At 47.0% G+C, this 24,012-nt stretch overlaps 1 protein-coding gene across 1 annotated transcript in view; it reads right to left on the bottom strand.

Annotated features, from left to right (window-relative positions):
- The window catches only part of SORBS1 (sorbin and SH3 domain containing 1), a 279,021-nt gene that overhangs the window by 74,907 nt on the left and 180,102 nt on the right, over positions 1-24,012 (bottom strand). The window contains 6 exon segments of the mRNA XM_030568445.1: positions 3,635-3,782; positions 7,844-8,003; positions 13,035-13,086; positions 13,089-13,136; positions 13,285-13,320; positions 15,697-15,816. Coding sequence (XP_030424305.1) covers positions 3,635-3,782; positions 7,844-8,003; positions 13,035-13,086; positions 13,089-13,136; positions 13,285-13,320; positions 15,697-15,816 — 564 coding nt within the window.

The following is a 24,012-nucleotide window of genomic DNA, read 5'->3' as shown; positions in this document are numbered from 1 at the left end:
ACTGAGGCATTCGAAGTCAGTGGAGACAGTCAGACAAAGTCCCATAACAAGTCTGTGACAGAACTGGGAACAGAAACCAAAGGGTCCTGGCTCCCGAGCCCCTGCTCCAATGACAAGAGAACACTTTCTCCCTAACAAGGAGCACACTTTATTTGACATATACCGGACCTTTCAAATGGTATCATCTTACTAACAATATCAAACACTGATAATTTTGAAAGTTGATGTGGTGAATACAGGGATTTCAGAAGTTTAAAAAAATATTTCTCATGTTTCTGATTATAAAATAGCTTTAGAACTTGGAGACAAATGGCACTCTCCAATTCCAATATCTTAGTCATGGCAATATGAGACGGGCATGGTATGACCATTACCTATTAGCAATAAGCCACTTCCCACAATGCCTGTCAGGGAAATGATTACTTTGGGAGGATGCTTCATGCTCCGAGCAAATCTGGAGTAGGCAGTAATCCCTTGGACATACACTGCTTGCTCAGATAATCAGACTTCTCCAGGCATGACATGCAATGTGGGGCTACTCACCATAGAGGAATCCCTTGTTTCTCTCACCCAAATGCAGCTCCCTCTGCAGAGATCCCTGGTGTTCTCAAGCAATCATGAGAAAACTCTGCAAGCCCTGCCTCCTAGCCCAAAACTTTCCCTCCCACTCACCCCAATGGAAGGCTGCCCAGGTGTATGTCACCAATACCCAGAAATAAACCAGAAGAGCAAATGGAAAAGAGAAGGACTTATGACAACAACGTGCCTGCCCTCAAGAAGGGAATGAGAACCTATCTGCTACAAATGCCCTCTTCTGATTAGGGCATCAAGAGCAGAAGGGTAGATTCATCTGTGTGTGTTATAATCAAGGAGATAGAGCTGGGAAATGGGGATCTTGGAGCCAGCCATCGCAAAGGAAGGCCCTCTGCTAAGGAGATGACCCTTGCCTTTTGTAGGAGTGTGGGGCTGTCCCTCCCTGTCAGTCTCAGAAGGAGGCCACACCTCCTTGCTGTCACAACCTTAGAATGGAAATCTTCCAAAGGGGGAAATTAGCAGTTTGTGAAGCTCGGGTCCTCTAAGCAGGGTCAAGCAGTAATCAGACTCCAGGATTCAAGCCCTCCAGCAGGGTGGACCACCAACAGAAAAGGGGGGATCTGTCCCTCGGGCAGGGCTAAGCAGTACAGAGTCTAGGAGCCTAGGCTCTCAGGCAGGGCAGGGCACCAAATAGAGTAGGGGGCTCTGACCTGTGGTCAAGGCAAAGCAGCAAAGGAATCTATGAGCCCAGGAGCTCAGCTCAGGGCGGGGCACCAAACAGTCAGGCATCCTGGATCTGGTGGATGGCTGACAAACGCAGACCCCTTGGCCTTAAGTGGGGAGGCTGCCACCTCAGGAGTGGGATGGCAGGGGGTAGGGAAACACAAAACATGCAGACCTAGAATCAGGCTGAGACCCAATCAGACTGTACTCTAGTTTCACTGGGCTTCTTCCTATGTCCCCTTTGTCCAGTACCTCCGTTCTGTGGCTGTCCTCTGTCTCCCCAGGGTAGGTGGCCAGCAGAAGCCCCAACAGCTCCTTGGTGCCTTGATCAGCTGGCAGCTATGACAAGTCTCAGTACAGTCAGGATCCTCTTCGAGTTATGGTAGCACACAGGATGTATCTATCTCCCTCAGCAGCTCCAGCCCAACTGAGCTGCCAGGCCTGCCTTTTCTACTTCCTGTTCCTGTTCTGCCCTCGGTTTCCAGTGGGCTGGGGCTGGCTGTCCGGGCTCTGCCCACCAAGGGGGGGGGTTGCAGTCTCTCCCTGTCAGTCTCAGAGGGAGGCCATAACTCCTTGCTACACCTTTGATAATCAGGAAGGTCTTCTGGCATAAAACCCCATAGATGGTTTAAGGAGGCTGCATTTGAGAAATGTTTCCTCATTTCCTTCCCAGAGATGGAATGTACATGGGATGAATGGACTTTAATTGGAGAAAAGGGAGCTCCTAGGTGAAGAGGAGGTTTTCTCCCTACTAGCTCTCCTCACTATTAAGCAGAGAGGAGGCCTGTGTATTGGGCTGAGGTAGAGAAATCAAGAGGAAGAAGAGGAATGTGTTGTTTAGCTCTCTGCACTACTGGAGATAGATCAGAGACCCAGACACATACTAAATCATTGGTGCTTCCAAGCTTGGTCATGGTGTGGGACCCTCAGCAAAGTCTGAGGAGCTTGCAGGTTGTCCAGCAAATGGCTGAGTATATGATGATGGCTTCAGGGAAGAATGGAAGAGGCATTTTCTTGTATGACAAAGACACCTGAACTGTCCTGAGTGAGAAAAGGCTCAGTACAAATTTAAAAACAACCAAAGGGTTTGGCTCTTCTCTGTCAAGGGGAGAACTGTGTGTGACCCAACAAGCTCGAACACACCAAGATGACCTGGACTGTTAGCTGCTCATCTTGCCTTTAATCAAGCTGCACCTATAGCTATCCAAAGCTCTCATGGAGCCAGGCTGCTGCTGTTTGAGCACTGGCAGAAGGAAAGAGGGCCGGCGTCTTCCTCCGCCCAGAGGAAACACGAATGCGCCATGTACAGCATTAAACTCCATCCAAGAGCTGAGCTGGGCTTCATAGCCTTCCAGTCTGTACAGCCAAGGTAGTCATGTCACATCCCATAAAGGCTAAGTTAAGGGCAGTGCTTTCCATAAAGGGAGAAGGCTCCTGTTAATGGCTACTGACATTGGCTCCAGCTGGAGCAGGGAGTATCACTCCAATAGTTCGTGATGGGTTTATTTAATTGTGCTATATTACCTAGCAAGTAAACTGCAGTCAATAGCTCTGGGGTCAAAGACTGAAGCCAGCTTTAGAAAAGAATCGAATACAGCATTTCAGAATTGCGGAGGAAGACATCTGGGAGCACTTTCCATAAGGATGATAAAAAGCAGGGGAGAAACGGACCTTGCTTCTAATGGTATCTTTGATTTCCTTGATAAAAGGAAAATGGTAACATCCTAGGCTGGGATTTTCAAAGCAGGATAAGTTAGTTAGGTTCCCAGATCTCACTGGAAATCAGTACCTAGGCAATACAGATCCCTACTGGGGCTGGGATAACATCACAAAGAAATTCGAGTAGGAGCAACATTTCTCTCATAGCGTATGGAACCTACCCTGCAGAGGGAGCTACTATAAAGGAGGGAATTGTAATTACAGATGGGTTTGAGCAAGGGCGGCTGCAGGATGATTTGATCTGGGGTTTTGATTTGTCCCATTATAGAGATTGGGATCAGTTGCAAAGATCAATACCAAACTTCCCCAAAACTCTGGGGTCCAAAGCTTTCGTTTGTGTCTCTCACTAATTATATGTTGTACCACATCTGTGGCCATGTAGGATGTCTCAACTATCAGTGTACAGCATGCCTCAGCCACTCACACCGTCACAGTGACTGCAGCAGGGAGAAAACTCTGACACCTCTACTTCGAATGTCCAGGTTCTGTCACCACTTACAGTATAGAGCCTAAGACATCTACTCCAACATTTCTGATTTCAGCCAGAAGGCAGCTGTACACACACATGTTCACCAGCTCATTACAATGAATTTCAATAGCTTGCTCCACTTTAATGAACCTGAGCTGCAAGTGGAGATATGCCTGCACGTCCCCTTACCTCTGTTGTGCTGCAAGAGGACGATGGTAGGGTTGACAATTGTGGTTGAGGGATAGGTGGAGGAAGCCTTGCTGATTGACGTTAAGGAGGATTGGTATTCGGAGCCAACGCGAGGTGGGGAGACTTTGTTTAGCACAGGACATGGGTCCTGGAAATGAGAAAAAGAGTCATTATCACTGCGTGTGAGCATCACTAGCTCGCTGGTGTTTCTGGTAAAAGCCATTTTAAAATGGAATAAGAAAGGTACCGTAGCAGATTTTAGTAGAAGGCATAAGCACAGGTTGTTACCCTGACCCTGCAGGCATTCTGTTCCCTGTTAACTGCAGTTAGTATAATAAGCAATAACTATAGTTCTTTTGTACTGAGTTTCTCCCTCCACACCAGAAGAAGTGTCCTTGAATTCAACCATCATGCTATATAGAGCGGCACACACTTGGCGGCAGGAATGAGCTAATCTGGTGGTGGGAGAGAGAGACCCACACACTCACCCACTCTTTCTTTAAAGAGAATTCCTTTCCCAGCAAGACATGCAAAACTCATGCGATTCTGAGTGAAACTTGATTACTGCAGTTGGATTTGCAAGGAAGATTAGAAAAATAAGAAATTAGAAAAATAAGTTTAGCACCATCGCTTAGGAGACATTAGACAGTGTGATGCCCGGGCACCCAGAACTATGAAAAAAACAAACAGGTGGAGGGTAACCAATAGGGCACTAGCGTGGAAGGGACACAACACGGCTTCAGGAAGCAATTAGGATTGCCTAACCCAAATTGCTCTATTATTTATTTTAAATCAATCCTAGCATCACAACAACATCATCTGTGCTGCTGGAGCAAAGATTGGGTCTGCATGGAGATGTTAAATGCTGGCTCAAACATGACCCTTTCAAACCAGGTGCATCAGAGGCACTCACTGCTGGGGAGGCTAGGGAGATGGGGTTGTTGGCCAAAAACGATACATGTATTTTTATGTGCTGATTTTGTCATTAAGGCAGAGCTTTTTCAAAGATGTCAGAAGGATTTGGAGCCCCAATTCCCACAGAAATTAACGGGAAATGGGCATCCAAAAAGCAAGAGTGTGAAGTAATGAAATTCTGGATTTCTGTGCTGCTCTGACTCTATGGTCAGAGTGAAATGCTGCAAGCCATTGGTCTGTGAAGCGGAGCCAGCCCATGAGACTAGTCATTCTTCAAAAAAAAAGGACCAGAGATTCTTGCTCCATTGCTGTTGGCTTTGTTACTGTTCTGCAGTGCCTGATCCTGCCTGCATGAGTGAGCACAGCACTTCTGGCTGTGAGCAGTCCCACTGAGCTCAATGGTTGGAAGTCTCAGCAGGAAGTGTCCGTAGGATCAGGTAGTAACATGCCCCAAAATAAGGCCTGGTGCCATAACAACCCATAGACCATTTCTGGTCAGGGTACGTTATTAGCAGAAACACTAGCTACAATCAGCCTCACTCAATCAGAGAGGCAGCAGGGCTAAACTATTCAGCTCTCTTGGCACTCTCACACCATCAAGTGTCTAATTAGGCCTGAGTTATATTTATGAGAACACAAGAAGAGGTGACTGATCAGCAGTCTCAAAATCAGGAGTTTCCAAAGCTCTCCAAGGGGCAGATCTAGCCCCATCTATGGAGGGGTACCCTCAATGGTGGAACCAAGGCAGTCCTGCTGAGCATAGGAAGTGGGAGGCAGATCTGAATGCTCCATATAGACAGCATGCATCTGCTGCGTACTGGGGAGCCCCCTTGCTGCAATGCAAAATAGGTAGATGGGGTGCATGGGAAGGGAAGGCTTCATGGGCAGAGACAGAGGACCAAAGTGTAGTGAGCTACTTCAATCACAGTGAGCATCTTCACAGCCAAAATATAACCAAACCTAAATTTGTCATTAAAAAAAATATCTGGAAAATTGAGGGTGGCATCCTCAAAATCACACAAGGTTGGCATTACTTTGCACCCATTAGAGTCAAAGAAGGTCACAATTTCAGAAGCACCCTTGTGACTTGGAAGCCTAAATCCCATTGACTTTAAATGGGATTAGGTTCCTAAGTCACTTTGGTGCTTTTGAAAGTTCTCCCCAATGGTACAAATCCAACTGAACATATGAGCAGAGTTAAGCCAATGCTGAGCACTTCTGCAAATGCCACTCTTGTTTCTTTCCACTTCTACTTCTTCCAGGCCCAGCCAAATCATCATGAGAGAAGTTTCAGAGTTGTAGCCGTATTAGTCTGTATCAGCAAAAACAACGAGGAGTACTTGTGGCAGCTTAGGGACTAACAAATTCATTTGGACATAAGCTTTCGTGGCCTGAGACCCAATTCAGCAGATGCACGGAGTGGAAAATACAGTAGGAAGATATATATACATAGTATATGAAAAGATGGGTGTTGCCTTAGCAATTCTAACAGGACAATTCAATTAAAGTGGGCTATTATCAGCAGGAGGAAAAATCACTCATGTAGTGGTAATCAGGGTGACCCATTCAAAACAGATGACAAGAAGGTGTGAGTAACAGTAGGGGGAAAAATTAGGATGGAGAAATTAGTTTTTTGTTCTTGCAGTGACCCATCCACTCCCAGTCTTTATTCAGGCCTAATTTGATGGCGTCCAGTTTGCAAATTAATTCCAGTTCTGCAGTTTCTCATTGGAGTCTGTTTTTGAAGTTTTTTTGTTGAAGAATTGCCACTTTTAAGTCTGTTATTGAGTGTCCAGGGAGGTTAAAGTGTTATCCGATTGTTTTTTGAATGTTGTAATTCTTGATGTCTGATTTGTGTCCATTTATTCTTTTGCATAGAGACTGTCCGGTTTGGCCAATGTACATGGCAGAGGGGCATTGCTGGTACATGATGGCATATATCACATTGGTAGATTTGCATGTGAATGAGCCCCTGATGGTGTGGCTGACGTGGTTAGGTCCTATGATGGTGTCCCTTGAATAGATATGTGGACAGAGTTGGCAAAGGGGTTTGTTGAAGGGATAGGTTCCTGGGTTAGTATTTTTGTTGTGTGGTGTGTAGTTGCTGGCGAGTATTTTCCCCCCTAATGTTACTGCCACTTTCTTGTCAACTGTTTGAAATGAGCCACCCTGATTACCACTACAAAAGTGATTTTTCCTCCTGCTGGTAATGGTCCACTTTAATTGAATTGTCCTGTTAGAATTGGTAAGGCAACTCCCATCTTTTCATGTACTATGTATATCTATCTATCTTCTTACTGTATTTTCCACTCCATGCATCTGATGAAGTGGGTCTTAGCCCACGAAAGCTTATGCCCAAATAAATGTATTAGTTTCTAAGGTGCCACAAGTACTCCTTGTTGTTTTTATTGTGAGAGAAGTTATTCTTGCTGGATTTCTCACCCAGGAGTTACTGCAAATCCTGTAATAAGGCTACTGGTGGTAAAATTTCAATTACAAAGAGGTTCAGATGAGCATCCAAACCTTTACAGTTATTCTTGTAGCTACATCTGCCCCCTTGTAAAAAAGGCAGTGGGTTTAAAGAGAAAGAACACCAACACAGAAAAAGCAGGGTGATGTCCTGTCAAAATGTGAGAATTCTGAAAAACGTAAAGACCTCAGCAGGAGCAAGGATATTTCAAACAAGGGGACATACTCTCCCATGATGCTTAGAAGCCTGCAAGTGTCTCAGATTAGCAAGTGAAGTTACAGCTTGTGGGTGACTGTTTTGGCTTGACCCTCACATTGTCTTCAGTGGGAATATACACATAGAACATGTGGCCCTTTATCTCCATGCAGGACAGAGCGTGCCGTCCTTAACCTTCAGCTGCATTGCTTCTGCTGCTTCTGATGTTACTCACACACGGTCTGGGACGTGTCGTCGAGAGACCATCAGCTAGCCAAAGCTCAAGCAGCAGGTGTTATTCTTTCAGATGAAAAGTGCAAGTATCAGACATAGTACGTTCCCCTAAGATGGTTAAAGCCAAAGGTGTAGATTATTCAGCAGAGAAAGAGGTAGGGGAGAGAGACTGTAAAATATTGGGGAAAAACCAAACAATTGCAAAGTTCCCAAGCCAGATAAGGTAGGTGACATACATGCACTGTAACAGGACGTAAACAAGGTTTCAGGGGTCATGCTGCTGGCAAGGCACTAGTCAGTGCTCCTCTTTCAAAGCTTAGTATGCCAATGAGAAAGTTATTTTAATCTGGAAACAAATTCAGGAAAGCTGTGAGGAGGGTACTCGACAAGCTTACTGTACGTGAGAGGACTCCAGTGATTTCAGGCTCCAAGACTCTGTGCAAAGCCTCCGGGACAGGAGGCACCAATGGAGGTGGCGGTGAGAATGATGGCAGTTTCGGGCAAACTGGGGGCAAGATGCCAGGTGAGGAGGGCAGATGGTGATGGTGGGGACCCCTCTGGAGGTGAGGGGGAATGAAATCGTCTAGTGTCGGAAAAGTCAGAGGTGAGCCAGTAGGAATAGTCTCAGGGAACGTGGCACCTTGCCCCAAAGGTACCAAAGGCGGTGGCGGAGTGCTGGAGCTGCCTTCTTGCTCTCTGTCTGTGTTAACCTGGAGGAGTGGGACTACTATAATCTCAGGCTGAGCTGTGGTGGTAGAAATGGCATCCTGTGGGAAATAAGGTGGGGTTACGCAAAGGGGCAATCCATCCTTCATGGGCGCACAACCCAGTGACAGGCTGGCATGCATCCAAACCATTGGACGCTCCTTTCTCTGAGCAAGCTATGCCCTTAGGGATGTTCTGCTTGGCAGCCAAAGGCTCCATGATCACACTGGACAAGGCATACCAGTTTTCCACCCCGTCCTTTAATTTTCGATTGAACCACAAAGCAGTTCATCTGCATTGCAGCACTTGCTACGATTACACCTACCTAAACAGGAATATTTCCCATAGTGGACCACCCCCCCCCCAACTGATTTTAGCCTGTAAAGAACACGCACACACCACACAAACATACTCTTCAGTCTTTGGCGGGGAAAGTGAGAGGTTATCAAATAGCAGATGACAAGAATCAAGCTACACAAGAGCGACCTATGTGCAGAAATTAGGAAGAGGTGAATACAGCATTAGGGGATACTGTACGAATTAGAGAACCGTTCGCACAACTGAAAGAAAACAAGGTTATGAAGAAAACATATACCATGCTGCGTCCCTTCACCTTGTACAGATGCTGCTGCTGCTGCTGCTGCTGCTGAGTAAGGTAAGGTTCCTTTCTCATCCTGTCCCCACTGCCAGCCGTACTCTGGGACTCTAGCACTTTGTCCCTCACAGTCTGAGGAGGTGGAGACTGAGTCCTGGAGGAATGGCTTGTACCATAGCTAACTGCGTCTTTACTGAGGACAATGTTAAAGTATGGCCTGGGAGGGACAGGAGGAGGGGGAGGAAGAGATTTTCCAGTATCTGTTACAGAGGAAACAGTGTTGGTGGCTGGTGTTTGAGTGACCTCAGTTCCCAAACGGGGGCTCTCTGTTTGGTCATGTGCAATGCTGGTGGAATTTTCAGATGCAGCTGAGCAAGTGCTGTTAGATAAACAAGCCACATATAGACTGCTGACCTTTTTATCCGCTTTAGTCCCATACGTGGAATTCATTCCAGCTTCACTACTAGGATCTGCCCTGGCAGGGTTTTGATGTTTGGATGAAGTGTCCGATAACAAGGAGCTACTTCCCGAAAGTGACTGCCCAGCATGCACGAGGTCCTTGGGAATCAAATTGGCTGTTTGGGGACGCCCTGTGGAAAAGCATGGCTTCCCACTGGGGACTGTTGCAAAGGGTGCAGGTGATGAGGAGTAACTCTGACTGCTGCAGCTCAGTGACACACGCTGTGTATAAGGTTTGGGTGCATTCAGGTACACACAGTCCATTATGGGCACTGGCAGCAGATTGGTTACTTTCATGTCAGTGCGAGGGTGCCATGCAAAGCTCTCCTCTTTTGGAAGAGGAGGACGGGGAGGGGAAAGGGCCTGTCCAATCAGATTCAAGGGAAGGAGGAGGAATCAGCACCAAATGAAGGGAAAAAGAAAAAAAATTGAAATAATGAAGTTGGTCATTAGACTTGGGTTAATAGGATTGAATTCAATGAGAACAACATAAGAAGGCCATACTGGGTCAGACCAAAGGTCCATCTAGCCCTGTCTTCTGACAGTGGCCAATGCCAGGTGCCCCAGAGGGAATGAATAGAACAATTAAGCATCAAGTGATCCATCCCCTGTTGCCCATTCCCAGCTTCTAGCAAACTGGGGCTAGGACACCATCCCTATCCATCCCGGCTAAGAGCCATTGATGAACCTATCCTCCGTGAACTTTTCTAGTTCTTTTTTGAACCCTGTTTACAGTCTTGGCCTTCACAACACCCTCTGGCAAGGAGTTCCACAGGCTGACTGCGCTGCATGAAAAAATACTTCCTTTTGTTTGTTTTAAATCTACTGCCTATTAATTTCATTTGGTGACCCCTAGTTCTTGTGTTATGAGAAGGAGTAAATAACACTTCCTCATTTACTTTCTCCACACCAGTCATGATTTTATGGACCTCAATCATATCCTCCCTTAATCGTCTCCTTTCCAAGCTGAAAAGTCCCAGTTTTATTAATCTCTCCTCATACGCAACCATTCCATACCCCTAATCATTTCTGTTGCCTTTCTGAACCTTTGCCAATTCGAATATATCTTTTTGAGATGAGGTGACCACATCTGCACCAGTAGTCAAGATGTGGGTGTACCATGGATTTATATAGAGGCAAGATGACATTTTCTGTTTTATTATCTATTCCTTTCTTAATGAGTCCCCAACATTCTGTTAGCTTTTTGACTGTCACTGCACACTGAGTGGATGTTTTCAGAGAACTATCCACAATGACTCCAAAATCTCATTCTTGAGTGGCAATAGCTATTTAGACCTCATCATTTTATATGTATAGTTGGGATTATGTTTTCAAAAGTGCATTACTTTGCATTTATCTACGTTTTAAAGGATGCCTTTTTGCCTCTCACTGCTTCTTTGACTTTTTGTTTAGCCACAAGCTAAGCACAAGTTAACAGCAAGCTAACACGGTATCGTCAAGCCTGGAACTCACTTGCTCGCTTCTCAATGCTGCTTGTTGAGGTATGGAAAGGTTTTCCAGCTTTCAAGTTCAAATCTATGAAGAGCATCTCACTTTGCTTTCAGGGCTAACCTTACTCTGGGTACCGCAGGGAGCAGCCTGGGTACCCAAGCTCCTAACATTCCCCAGGAACTTTGAAATGCAGATCTGACTATCAGAACCAGTCTCTATGTTCCATGACCCCTGGCTCAAGCACTCTCCAGATTTGGGCACATTCAGATCCAGAAGGAAATATGAATTCTACAGCTCAGGCCTTTCTCTACAGCACACTAAGCAGATTGCCGAGATCTGATTCAGTGCCTCTGCCATTGACACCCCATTTCCCTTCTAAAAAGATCCCTCATTCACAAAGCACCCTCAGAAAAACAGAACAATTTTAATCTATAGCAGAATTGGGTTCCCAGAAACTTATCTTTAGAGTGAAGCCTTCTGATAGCATAATCATGTTCCTAGAGAAGCAAAAAGAAACTCCTTCATTGTTTCAGTGCATCGCAGTGTACAGATTGCAACTCTAGAGCAGCGTGGAGACTGCAATTCCAGTTAGAGCAAATCTTTGCTTAGAGTCAAATTGTTCTGTAGCAAAAGAACTGTAGCAAAAGAACCTCCCAACTTTGCTACATGGAGGTTTCACTGTATTTATTTACAGTTGCAAGTAACTGTAAATCACCATTTGTTAGGCGGAAAACGACTAGAATGCCAACCTACAACAGGATATGAATTGCCTCTATTCTTCTTTGGAAGCTTGTGACAGCTCAGAACTTTATTGCCTTGATCAATGTTCTCTTTTAAAATTCATCACCCTAGGCAGCTTTGGGGCAGCTCCTATTCTCGCTTGTATTGGTATAAAATCCAGAGTAGCCCCATAGATTTCAAAGTTGCAGCAGCCATCCTACCAGTGTTATGCTAAACAGAGGCACTCAAGCTGGGGATGAGGAGGAAGGCAGTGCAGCACTCCCTGTGAGTGGCCCTGGCGGCGGCGTGGGCTTCCCCACTGGCTCAAAAATAGCTAGTCTACTGGCAATCTGGGCATGATGTAAGGCGCATGTATTTATACTGTGCTGCTGTGGAGATGGTCAGGAGGGGAATCAGACTGGGGGAGGGGAATTTGGCCTTTTGGGGGTGGTTTAATTTATTATTTTTGTAATTTCTGGCAGGGGCTGCCACAGTTTTGGATAGGCTCTTGTTATCCTTGGTGTACAGCTCACTGAATATCAGGAGTTGCTATGGAGAGCCAGCCAGCAGCCACCCTGTTATCACACTGTGATACCGCAGATACAGCTGGGCGACTGGAAAAACACTGCCGCATTCCAGATGCTACAGATTGCCTGTTAACAGTGACCATGGTACTCCACATTTACACCCATGTGGCTGAGAGCAGAATATGGTCCTATTCATTTGAAATTAGTTTAAGTGCCTTCAGGACTCTTCTATAAGCAGCGCTCTGGGAAACTAAAACTGAGCTATCTCTGTTCACTTATATGCCCAATAACTGACTGCGAAACAGCTGCATGTCTCATGCAGGAAGCAGCTCACTCCTTTATGCTTCATTACTTCTTATGCCCTCGGCCGACTGGTGGCCTCTTTCATCTTTCACTTAACATTTCAGGCACAGTGTCTGATCTGTGGCTTTGCCAAGAGCTCACCATGATTAAAGCATTGCCCTGTACTAGGGATAAGATTTTACCGGGCTCCATTTCACATTAAAGGAGCAGTAACAGGTGCATTCCTCAAGAAGGCAGTTTATAAAGAAGAGTTGCTCGGAGGTTTCCCATCCCACTGAATCAACCTGAAATTGCATCCATGCACACTGATAACCCATCCATAGGTTAGCATTTCTCTTTGCTTGGTAGACCAATCCAACACTTCAGATTAGACTTGGGAGGAAATAACCTTTTCACTATTGCTGACAAAAGATTATATAATTTCTAGTGTTAAAAGTGACAAGGCCTTCTCTAGTTATTTTTAAAGGCCACTCTGTGTGTTTAGGAAGTTTAAATTCTCCATTCAGCCAGCTGCAGTTGGAAGGTCAGAGCGCATACATAAAAGACATACAATAATGGATCACTACCTCTTGCTAAGCTTCCCACACAATGTTGAACAGTAACTTCCCCCACTATGGCCACCAAGGAGCTCAGCATGCTTTAACACATATTCAGAATTAAGCTCACAGCACTCCTGGGAAAGATGCTTCTCTCCATTTGTGCAGATAGGAAAAAATGAAGCCCATAGACTTACCAAGCCTACGAATTGAACCCAGGGTCTCCTGACTCTGAATCCTGTGCTTGACCCCTCAAGAAAAGCCTCAGATCCCCTGGAAAGATGCTTACCTGTGTTTGCCCTCTGAGGAGAGGTTGGGACTCACACTTCTATAGCCCTTGGAGCCAGAGAAGATGGCTGGATATCTCCATTAGAGGATAACCTCCAATCATCTAAAAGGGGAAGGAGAACTTCAGGTCTGAGTGAATTCACTCTAGCTAGAATGGGGAATGAGGAGAGGGGAGCTGTTGCTTTTTGCTGGGCAACAAGAAATACATCTGGGTAACAACAACAACAAAACAAATCAACAAGTATGTGTACCTGTTTCTGGTTTTCCTGTCTCCAGAGCTATGTGTGCTGTAGAGAGGAGGGAAGGAGAATGTAAAAATGAGGGAAAAAAATAACTGTTCCATTTACAGCAAACATGTACGCACTGAATTCAACATTCAAGCTACTTCATTTCACACACACAATGCTTTCTGACAGGGATGCCAAATCGCCATAGAAACTGGCCCTAAACGCGATGCCCTCACAGTTTCTGACCTTTGCAAACACAAAGCGATTCATTCAGAGCAATGAAGAAACAATTGGTCATTGACATTCAGCTGAGCTATCTGCTCTCGTGCTGCAGTTTGGAGTCCAATCTCCCCACACACAGCTGCAAATGCAGGGTCTCAGTGTCAAGCAATGATGTCAACTGGATAACCATAGCTGTCCTTTCTAACACTGCCGCATGAGAATACCTGCTCCAGAGACCCATTGACAAATGAGATGTCTATTTTGCGAGTACGAGTGGGGGTACAAAACATGATGCCATTTTACAGCCCAGTCCCTGTGGCTAGAGGCACTGAGGGCTTGTCTACATCAGAAAGTTGCAGCGCTGGTGAGGGAGTTACAGCGCTGCAACTTAGGAGGTGTACACATCTGCAGGGCACCACCAGCGCTGCAACTCCCTGTTTGCAGCGCTGGCCGTACTCCCGTTTTGTCTCGGGTGTAGAGGATCCAGCGCTGGTGATCCAGCGCTGGTAATCAAGTATAGACACTTACCAGCGCTTTCTTGACCTCCGTGGAATAAGCAGGTATCCCAGCATACCTGAGGAAGCCTCTGGTAATCAAGCTGGTCTCCTTCCCCAGCTTGCTCTCCCATTCCCCGAACCCCAAGCAAGCAGGTCTCCTTCCCTGCGGTTTGCAGGGTGGTTCGGGAACGCGAGAGCAAACCACGGCGAAGCTGGTCTCCTTCCCCGGTTGCTATCGCGTTCCCCGAACAAGCAGGTCTCCTTCCCTGCGGTTTTCAGGGTGGTTCGGGGAACGCGAGAGCAAACCGCGGCGAAGCTGGTCTCCTTTCCCGGGTTGCTCTCGCGGTCCCCGAACCCCCGAGCAAGCAGGTCTCCTTCCCTGCGGTTTGCAGGGTGGTTCGGGGAACGCGAGAGCAAACCGGGAAAGGAGACCAGCTTCGCCGCGGTTTGCTCTCGCGTTCCCCGAACAAGCAGGTCTCCTTCCCTGAGGTTTGCAGGGTGGTTCGGGGAACGCGAGAGCAAACCGCGGCGAAGCTGGTCTCCTTTCCCGGGTTGCTCTCGCGTTCCCCGAACCCCCCTTGAAGCCGCCCAACAGCGCTGCAGTGTGGCCACATCTAACACCACTTGCAGCGCTGGTTGCTGTAAGTGTGGCCACTCTGCAGCGCTGGCCCTATACAGCTGTACTAATACAGCTGTAACAACCAGCGCTGCAAAATTTTAGATGTAGACATGGCCTGAGACTATCTACCTATTGCCCACTGAGTTCCTCCCCCTCTTCCCACATTAGCTGTTTTGGCCTCTCACATTTTGTGCAAAGAGCTCTTCCAGCTCCAACATGCATTTCATTAAGTGATTGAGGGAGTCAGCAAAAGACATATTAATGAGCTAATTTCCATAGTAATAGGCTCATTGCCATTCAAGCTGCTGGAAATTTATGAGGCTGCCAGCAGGAAGGATAGGTGAAGGGGGTAGGGGTGAGGAAGCAGAGAATGGAGAGAATGAAAAGAGGAGAGGTCATGGGTGGAGCAGGAGGGGAGGAGAAGGAGGAGGTAGAAAGCAGTGCATTAGGGCTGGAAAGACTAGAATCACCCTTTCCTAACAACAGGTCCTGTAATTACATCTGCTTCACTTTCAGCGGAGAAGCTGAACAACTCTAACTTTTAATAGCATCTCCCCTTTGGGAGTTTATTCTATATGCAAAATCCAAGGTGCAGGCAGGGTTAGTGATACTTTGCTTGTCTCCTGTAATTAAGTAATTACACATCTGCTATTTAAAGACCACAGAGGTCTAAGGCAACACTGTCAACTTGGGATGCCATCCCAGTGCCCTTGACTACTGCAAAAAAATAAATGCCATTGCTGCAGCAACTACAAAAGGACACTTCCCATTCCCCCCCAGCGACCTGCGATGAAAGGAGGGACCCAAAGGCCTACTTGGGAAGAAAGGATGATTTTTTTGGCACTCCTGCCAGCAACATATATGCCTTTTCCCCAGTGGTGTATAAGTGGTTGTGAACTCACGCTCAGAGGTTCTGGGCTTTGTCTTCCGTAAGCAGCTTGCCTCATGTAAGAGATTTATGAGTCTGCTTTTGCTCAGGTCTTTAGCGCTAGCGGGAGAGGATCATGCTTTTAGCACTTAAGGCCTGGACTCAAGCACCATGTGGGGTCAGTTACAATTGTTGTATTTTATGCTTAACCTTTTACATACTAGACTTACTTTCTGACTGCTGGACATCCTGAGAAGATGGGGGACTGATACTTGGCCTTTCCTCAGAGGCTGGAGATGCCCGTAGGGTCACGGTCCCTTTTCCAGTGCAGACTTTAGTGGGATCCTTGTCTAAAGAAAACACACACAAAGGAGAAGTTTTGGTGCATGTGATTCCGAGCTAGTGGAAGCCATCATAGTTCTATGGCAGCATGCTGGTGGCTCTGGAGTAATTCTAACACGGCTGTCCTGAGTGAACTGTTCTAATTTTTATGCAGATGAACATTAGCTTTGGCTTTAAAACATTAAGTAATAACAGCAGTTGCATATTTAAAAAATAAGTAAGATAAATGATGAACACACAAATAAAGTTCTGAGTCAGTGTAACTCAGCTAGGAAAGTGGCAAGACCTGATGGTTGTTTGGAATAAATTTCACAGGTTTGTTTGCTTTATTAGGCCTGCTCTACATTCAGATTTTGTACCGGTATATATTTTATATCACTATAATTTCACCCACACTAGGGGTGTTGTACCACTTAAAATATACCAGTATGCAGCAGCATAACTTGCGTATGTAGACAAGGCCTTAGCAGTGAGTTCCATGCTGGCTTGATAAAGAATGAAGTTTTATAGTTATCCAGAATAAGGGATACAGCCCAGGCAGTGCAGCACATGCCTCCCACACACCCTGCCCTCTTACTGTGCCATACCCACGAGATCACCCTATAGCATCAGAAAGTAGTAGTTCAAAATACAACCACTAAGGTCACCTTCCTTCCCCATCAATCAGATCACATCAGCCCTTTGGACGCAAAGATCTTAGACATGTGCTTAACCATCCACTTTTGAGTAGTCCCACTGAAGTCCATGGATACTCATGCGCTTGAAGTTAAGCACATGCTTTGCTGAATCAGGGCCCAAGTCCCTCCACTGGCACCCCTTTCTCCAAGGCATCAAGTTCACAGCACTCCCTTTGGGGCTGCTGGCCTTGAGGACCTGCGGGTCTGCAGCTCTAGGCTTTCTCCCATGCCTTCCCCTAGGAATGGAATGCTTTGCCTGAGCAGGTCTGCAAAGCCATAAGTCTCTCCTCACATACATCTCTCCTAGGTCTCAAGCTCTCTGTCATGGTTTAAACCCCCGCTCCGAACCTTAGCGTCCAAAAGATGGGGTACCAGCATGAATTCCTCTAAGCTCAATTACCAGCTTAGGACTTGTAGCGCTGCCACCAACCAGGAATTCCAGTGCCTGGTACACTCTGGTCCCCCCACAACCTTGCCCGGGGACTCCCAAGACCCAGACCCTCTGGATCTTAACACAAGGAAAGTAAACCCTTTCCCTCACCGTTGCCTCTCCCAGACTTCCCCTCCCTGGATTACCCTGGAAGATCACTGTGATTCAAACTCCTTGAATCTTAACACAGAGAGGAAAATTCACCTTCCCCCCCTCCTTCTCTCTTCCCCTCCCAGACTCTCCCTGAGAGAGAAAGTAATCCTAACACAGAGAGAAAATTAACCTCTCTCTCCCCCTTCCCTCCTTTCTCCCCACCAATTCCCTGGTGGATCCAGACCCAATCCCCTGGGATCTCACACCAGAATAAAAAAACAATCAGTTCTTAAATAAGAAAAGCTTTAATTAAAGAAAGAAAAACAGTAAAAATTATCTTTGTAAATTTAAGATGGAATATGTTACAGGATCTTTCAGCTATAGACACTGGGAATACCCTCCCAGCCTAAGTATACAAGTACAAATTAAAATCCTTTCAGCAAAATACACATTTGAACTCCTCCCAGCCAAATACACATTTGCAAATAAAGAAAACAAACATAAGCCTAACTCACCTTATCACCTAGTACTTACTATTTTGAATTTAGAAGAACCTGTAGCAGGGAGATTGGAGAGAAACCTGGTTGCACGTCTGGTCTCTCTCAGAACCCAGAGAGAACAACCACCAAATTCTAACAGCACACACAAAAACTTCCCTCCCTCAAGATTTGAAAGTATCCTGTCCCCTGATTGGTCCTCTGATCAGGTGACAGCCTGGCTCACTGAACTTATTAACCCTTTACAGGCAAAAGAGATATGAAGTACTTCTGTTCTATTAACTCTTACTTTTCTGTTTATGACACCCTCCAAGGTACCTCCAGAGCACTAGCCTTGTCTTTAGCCTGATCTCACATTCAAACCAATCTCCCTCACGTCACGCACTAGCTTTTGCTGTCCATTGTTGGATTCCTTCCTTCTCTTGCATTTACCTCGCTCATCATGCCATGCCTGAAGTTGGGCCCTGATCCTGCAGTGACAAGTGCAGATGGACTGCTATGCCTGCAGTTCAGTGAGGCTCAGGTGCTGCTCAGGTCACAATGCAAGACCAAGGCCTTTTTTTTTAAGCTCCTTGGAGCATGGTTCATGCCCTATCTATATTGCGAGTGTCTAGCATACTGGTGGGCATGGAAATCAGCATCATACTCAAGCTTCTTTGGGACAGGGACTGTCATTTATTGTAGGGGCCAGATGCTCAGCTGGAGCAAATCAGCGTATCACCATTGCAGGGGCGGCTCCAGGCCCCAGCACGCCAAGCGCGTGCTTGGGCCGGCAAGCTGTGGGGGGCGCACTGCCGGTGCCATGAGGGCGGCAGGCGGGCTGCCTTCCGCGGCTTGCCTGCGGAGAGTCCGCTGGTCCCGCGGCTTCAGTGGACCTCCCGCAGGCGTGCCTGCGGAGGGTCCACTGGTCCCGTGGCTTTGGCGGACCAGTGAACCCTCCGCAGACAAACCGCGGGAAGCAGCCTGCCTGCCATGCTTGAGGCGGCAAAATCCCTAGACCATTTGACCCTGACCATTGACATCAATGGAACAATGCTAATTTACACCACCTAAGGATCTGTCCCTATCTTTGTACGGGCCTCCATACTGTGATAGTGCTGTGGCTGAGCCACCAAGGTTAAAATACAGATAAATAACCACAACTTCAATGCTAGGAGGTTCAACAAGTGTCAGATGTTTGGCTCTTATCTGAACCCCTTTGTGTTAGAATCACCAGGACTTTACTTGACAGTCCCAATACTTTATGGGCTTAGTGTGAAAGGTTGTCTCAAGTGGTGTAGATCGAGGCCTGTAAATGGAGGATGACAAGAGGGATCAGAGACAGGGACGTATTTTCTTACTGCTGCAGTTCAGGGCTGTAGTTCATGGCTCCATTTCAGCACCAGTCCCAATAAATTCAGTGGGTCTATTCACAAGCTTAAAGTTAGGTACATGGTTGATATCTTGTGAATCAGGACAAAGAAGACTAAAGGGCCCAGGTGGGCCCATCTTTACTACAGAGATCTATCCTTGATTTAAGATTAAGCCCGGGGAAGCATAGGCAAAAAACCTCAAAGGATTTTCAAGTACATTTTCACCAAGTGTCCAGAGCTTTGTGTATTGTTTCCAACCCACATTTTATTTCATGATCAAGTGTTTATTTTAAAAAAAGTAAAATTTGTCTTAATCAGTCTGGTAAAAATAAATAAAAAAACACCATCCACTGAAGGTGAAAGTGCAGGGTGTGAAGCTGAAGCCTTGAAATATCAGACTGGAGTTGATGTTATTAAATGATTAATTTTTTTTGAGTGACAGGTTGACGCATGCCCCAATCTGTGCTCTGAAGTCACACTGTATAAATCTTGTATCTTGGGAATAGTGATTAACCCATAACAGGAACCACTGACTTTGGGCAAGTCATTTCAACACTCCATGCTTCAGTTTCCCCTCCCCACTTTTTGTCTGTCTTGCCTGTTTAGACGGCAAGCAATTCAGGGCAGGAAGTGCCTTGCACATTGGGATTCTGATCTTAGTTGAGGCCTGTAGGCGTTACTATAATACAAATAATTAACAATACAACTACAACTTTATAGAGCAAGGGTATTATTCTGATTGTGCAACCAATTTAAAAGCTGGGTGGAAACTATTTTACAAGAACTTTCATTGAGTTCTCCTCTGTACCACATGGATGTCAAATGTTAATGTATGAAGTATGTTGGGGGAGAGAGAGAGAGAGAATGTGTATTAAGGTGGCAGGTTGCAAGCACAACAGGACAAGGTGCAGTTATTTACACACCCAGTTTTAAAATGCAGTTTGTGTCCAGGTGCTCCTTCTAGACCCAGCCTTCCCCAAGCCAGTGCTGAGCAAAACATGGGCTGTTTGCCTTTTGGAATGAACAGGCAGCACTGCTGATTTTGGTAATGCCACTTACAGTCCCTGTCTATACTATGAATACAGGCAACCGAGGTAAAACTCAGTTATAACCTCATTGTATTGTCCATGTATCCAGTTGCAAATACGGTTCCGGTGTGTAGCAGGGACTAGAGTCTGACAGTTCTTCATACTCAGGTCAATGCCTTGGTTGCTCACTGGCCTGGTACCAGAGTTTCACGTGCTTTTCCAACAGCCATTCCAGTATCTTTTGTTATTATACGCAAATTGAAAAATGCATGCCCATCTCAACACTGAGTCAATTACTGAACATCTTTCCTGATATTTGACTGAATGGTAGTGCCAGCCTGACCTTACCTGTCATTACTTTTGGGACATTATAATGTAGGGGTAGCAGTCGATTTACAAAACACATAAGTGGTGGTTGGACGCCTAATCTGGGACTAAAACGCTCCCCCTTAGTCCCTGTATTTTGATTCTATAAACAGTTTTTACTGGGTCTCCCATAATGTGAATGTGGTTTTATGAATTATATTGTCAAATGGGTCATGAAAACTAGAGATGCGTCTCAGTCAAAAACCCCAAATCTGAGCACCCCTGAACTTTGGGCTTTGAAACTTCCAAATCAGGATCCAAAGATGCATATTTTTGCAGATTATTACTTATTTATATTACTATAGCACCCAGGAGCCCCGGTTGTGGGACAAGACTCCATTGTGCTATGCGCTGTACCAACACAGAACAAAAAAGCCTTCAAGAGCAAACAGTCTAAGTCAGGGGCTGGCAACCTTTTAGAAGCGGGGTGCCGAGTCTTCATTTATTCACTCTAATATAAGGTTTTGCGTGCCAGTCATACATTTTAACCTTTTTAGAAAGTCTCTTTCTATAAATCTATAATCTATAACTAAACTATTGTTGTATGTAAAGTAAATAAGGTTTATAAAATGTTTAAGAAGTTTAATTTAAAATTAAATTAAAACTCAGAGCCCCCCGGACCGGCAGCCAGGACCAGGACAGTGTGAGTGCCACTGAAAATCAGCTCGCATGCCGCCTTCGGCACACGTGCCATAGGTTGCTGTAACAGGGTCCTCCGCCTGCCCCTCTCCCTGAGGCCCTCTGCTGCCCCAATAAAGCACAGAGAGGCTTCTCTTGCTGCAGATCCATGGCTTTATTTTACCTAAGTTCCCACCACCAGTGATACTATTTACAGAGCTTGCAGGCCTGACAATCTCCTTTCCTACATGGAGTCTGCCCTCAGCCTGGAGACTGACCTTCCCCTGGCTGTTCTCCTCTCTTCCGGCTGCCAGCCAGCCTTTACAGCCCTTGAAGCCTTGGTCCACAGGTGCAGCCAGTTCTAAAGGCCAGGCATCAGACTTCTCCCCAGCCCCAATCTATTTCCCCTGATTGGGGCTGGCTGAACAGGGGCTAATTAGGTGCCTTTGCCCCAGCACCCTGCTACACACCTCCCCTCTTAAGCTGGTGCCAGGCCTGGTCTTTCTTGGCCTCATTTTCCTCGGCCAGGGATTTTACTCTGAGGTTGGGCCCCCTGCCCAGCCGAGGGATCCCCAGGAACAACCCCATGGGATTTTGGCACACCCCACCCACAAAAGGTGCATTGGGTAGGGGGTGAGGCACCCCACAGGTCCATGCTCACCCAGAGGTCCTCACACCATTCACATGGCTGGGCTGGCTGCTCCAGAGGCTCCCCTTCCTTTTCTAGTGGGGGTGACGGCTCAGAGCCCGCTGTCCCGAGTCGGCCCCCTGTCTCTCGTCCAGGCCCTCTGTCCCTTTGCTGTTGGGTCTTCCCTTGTTGGGTTTCTTCCACCTTCCCCGGGGGTCCCTCCCCCAGGTGGTCCTGCCCAGGAAGCTCCCTTGGCTTCTCAGTTACTCCCTCAGGTTCCCTATTTTGGCTTGGTTGTCTAGGCTGCTCGGCTTTTCCCCCTGGAGGTTGTGGGGCCTTCCCTTGCTTCGGGTCCACCTCCACCAGGGTCTTGCCCTCTCTTTCCAGGGTTCTCTTTCCCCCTTTCTTTGATGATCATTTCGCAATGGTCTCTCTCCCCTTCTGGGGAGGGTGCCAGTCCAGCCCCAGGACCACAGGGTAAGCCAACCCTTCGATTACCCCCACCCACTTTCAGGTAAACCGCCCTTGCACTTCAAGGGGTACCTGGGCCACAGGACAATATTCCCTATCCCTGTGGATGCATTCCACTAACATCCATTCCCCAGGGATAAGCCAATGCGGCTTCACTAAGTGCCGCTGTATAAGGGAGCGATTGGAGGCTGTGTCCACTAGACCTCTCTGGGGCCTTTTCCCAACCCGCACCGGGATAGTGGTCAACCCACGCCTCTTTTTCCACCCCCCAATCCTAGTCCATCCACAAAATTCAGCTGCCCCACGCTCCATCACTGGGCAGTCCCGACTTTTATGTCCCAGCTGTCCACACCGCCAGCATACAAGCTGCTCCGGGCTGCTAGAGGTCCCCTTGGGCTCCTCCCGTCGCCTGTCTACTGGTTTCGCCCCGGCATGCTCACGGGGTTTCCTGCCACCCTCTGTGTCCCGCAGGGCTCGATGCTCCCTCGGTGGGAAATCAGCCTGTGCATACTCCTCCCCTTTTTGCACGGCAGCTTCTAGGGTGGCCGGCTAATGTCGCCGCACACTGTCAGGGAGGCATTGTATAAACTGTTCAAGGATCACTTGATCCACTATCTGTCCAACGGTGTGGGCATCGGGCCTCAACCACCGTGTTGCCCAGTCTGTTAATTTTTGAGCAAAGGCCTGGGGTCGCACGCCCCCTGCCTACCGGGCTGCCCGAAACTTCTGGCGATATTTCTCGGCCGAAAGCCCGAAGCGGTCCAAAATTGCTGCCTTCACTGCATCATAGTCCCTGGCTTGGGCATCCATCAGGGCCATATATGTGGCCTGTGCCTCCCCAGCAAGATAGGGGGCCAACTGCCGGGCCCAGGTTGTCCGGTCCCAGCCCGTGCCCAGGGCCACCCACTCAAAGGTACCCAAAAAGGCATCAGGGTCATCGGGTGGGGCCATCTTACAAAGGCTGAGGCCTGGGGCCCGGGTGCCATCTCCCACAGCAGGACTCACCAGCTTTTGCAGGAGCTGCTGCTGCACAGTCAACTGCTCCTTGATGAAGTCCTGTAGGGCCTTTTGCTGCTCTGCCTGTCAAGCGAGTAGAGCCTGCCTCTTCAACTGGTGGGACTGCTGGAAGGACTGCAGTGCTTTCTGCATTTCAGTCTGTTGCTCAGTGAGCCACTGCAGGGTGCTCTCCATTGCCAGATCACCAAACTGTGTCTTTGGCACAAGGTTCCCAGACAAGCCCCCACATGTAACAGGGTCCTCCACCCGCCCCTCTTCCTGAGGCCCTCTGCTGCCCCAATAAAGCTCAGAGAGGCTTCTCTTGCTGCAGCACCCATGGCTTTATTTACACAAGTTCCCACCACCAGTGATACTATTTACAGAGCTTGCAGGCCTGACAATCTCCTCCTACATGGAGTCTGCCCTTAGCCCAGAGACTGACCTTCCCCTGGCCGTTCTCCTCTCTTCTGGCTGCCAGCCAACCTTTATAGCCCTTGAAGCCTCGGCCCACAGGTGCAGCCAGTTCTAAAGGCCAGGCATCAGACTTCTCCCCAGCCCCAATCTATTTCCCGATTGGGAATGGCTGAGCAGGGACTAATTAGGTGCCTTTGCATCAGCACCCTGCTACAGTTGCCTACCCCTGGTCTAAGTTGAGGCTGTCTCACTTTATAAAAATTAGTTCTTTTTTTCAATTTAAAAGAGTCTTCCCTTGCAGTGCTGGAAACTGCAGCTAGTAGAAAATTTTCCAACAGAACAATTTTCAATTAGAAAATGGTGTTTTGATGCAATCAAAACATTTCGTTCGAGTTTTATTGTTTTGACTTTTATATTATGTACTATAAGTTATAATACAAAAGTCTAAATATTTTGACTTTTACATTATAGATCACATAATATCACACCAATACAACTGCAACAAAATATTTTTGGAATATTTCACTTTGCAAAAATAAAAATGCAGTACTTGACTTTATACCCCGATACGGTACAAAATCAGATTTTGAGATAGCAGAATTTCCCACTCAATTTTTTAACCAGCTCTACTGGA

The sequence above is a fragment of the Gopherus evgoodei genome, chromosome 7, assembly GCF_007399415.2.
Source record: "Gopherus evgoodei ecotype Sinaloan lineage chromosome 7, rGopEvg1_v1.p, whole genome shotgun sequence".
NCBI lineage: Eukaryota > Metazoa > Chordata > Testudines > Testudinidae > Gopherus > Gopherus evgoodei.
This window is presented reverse-complemented; position numbering and strand designations above follow the sequence as displayed.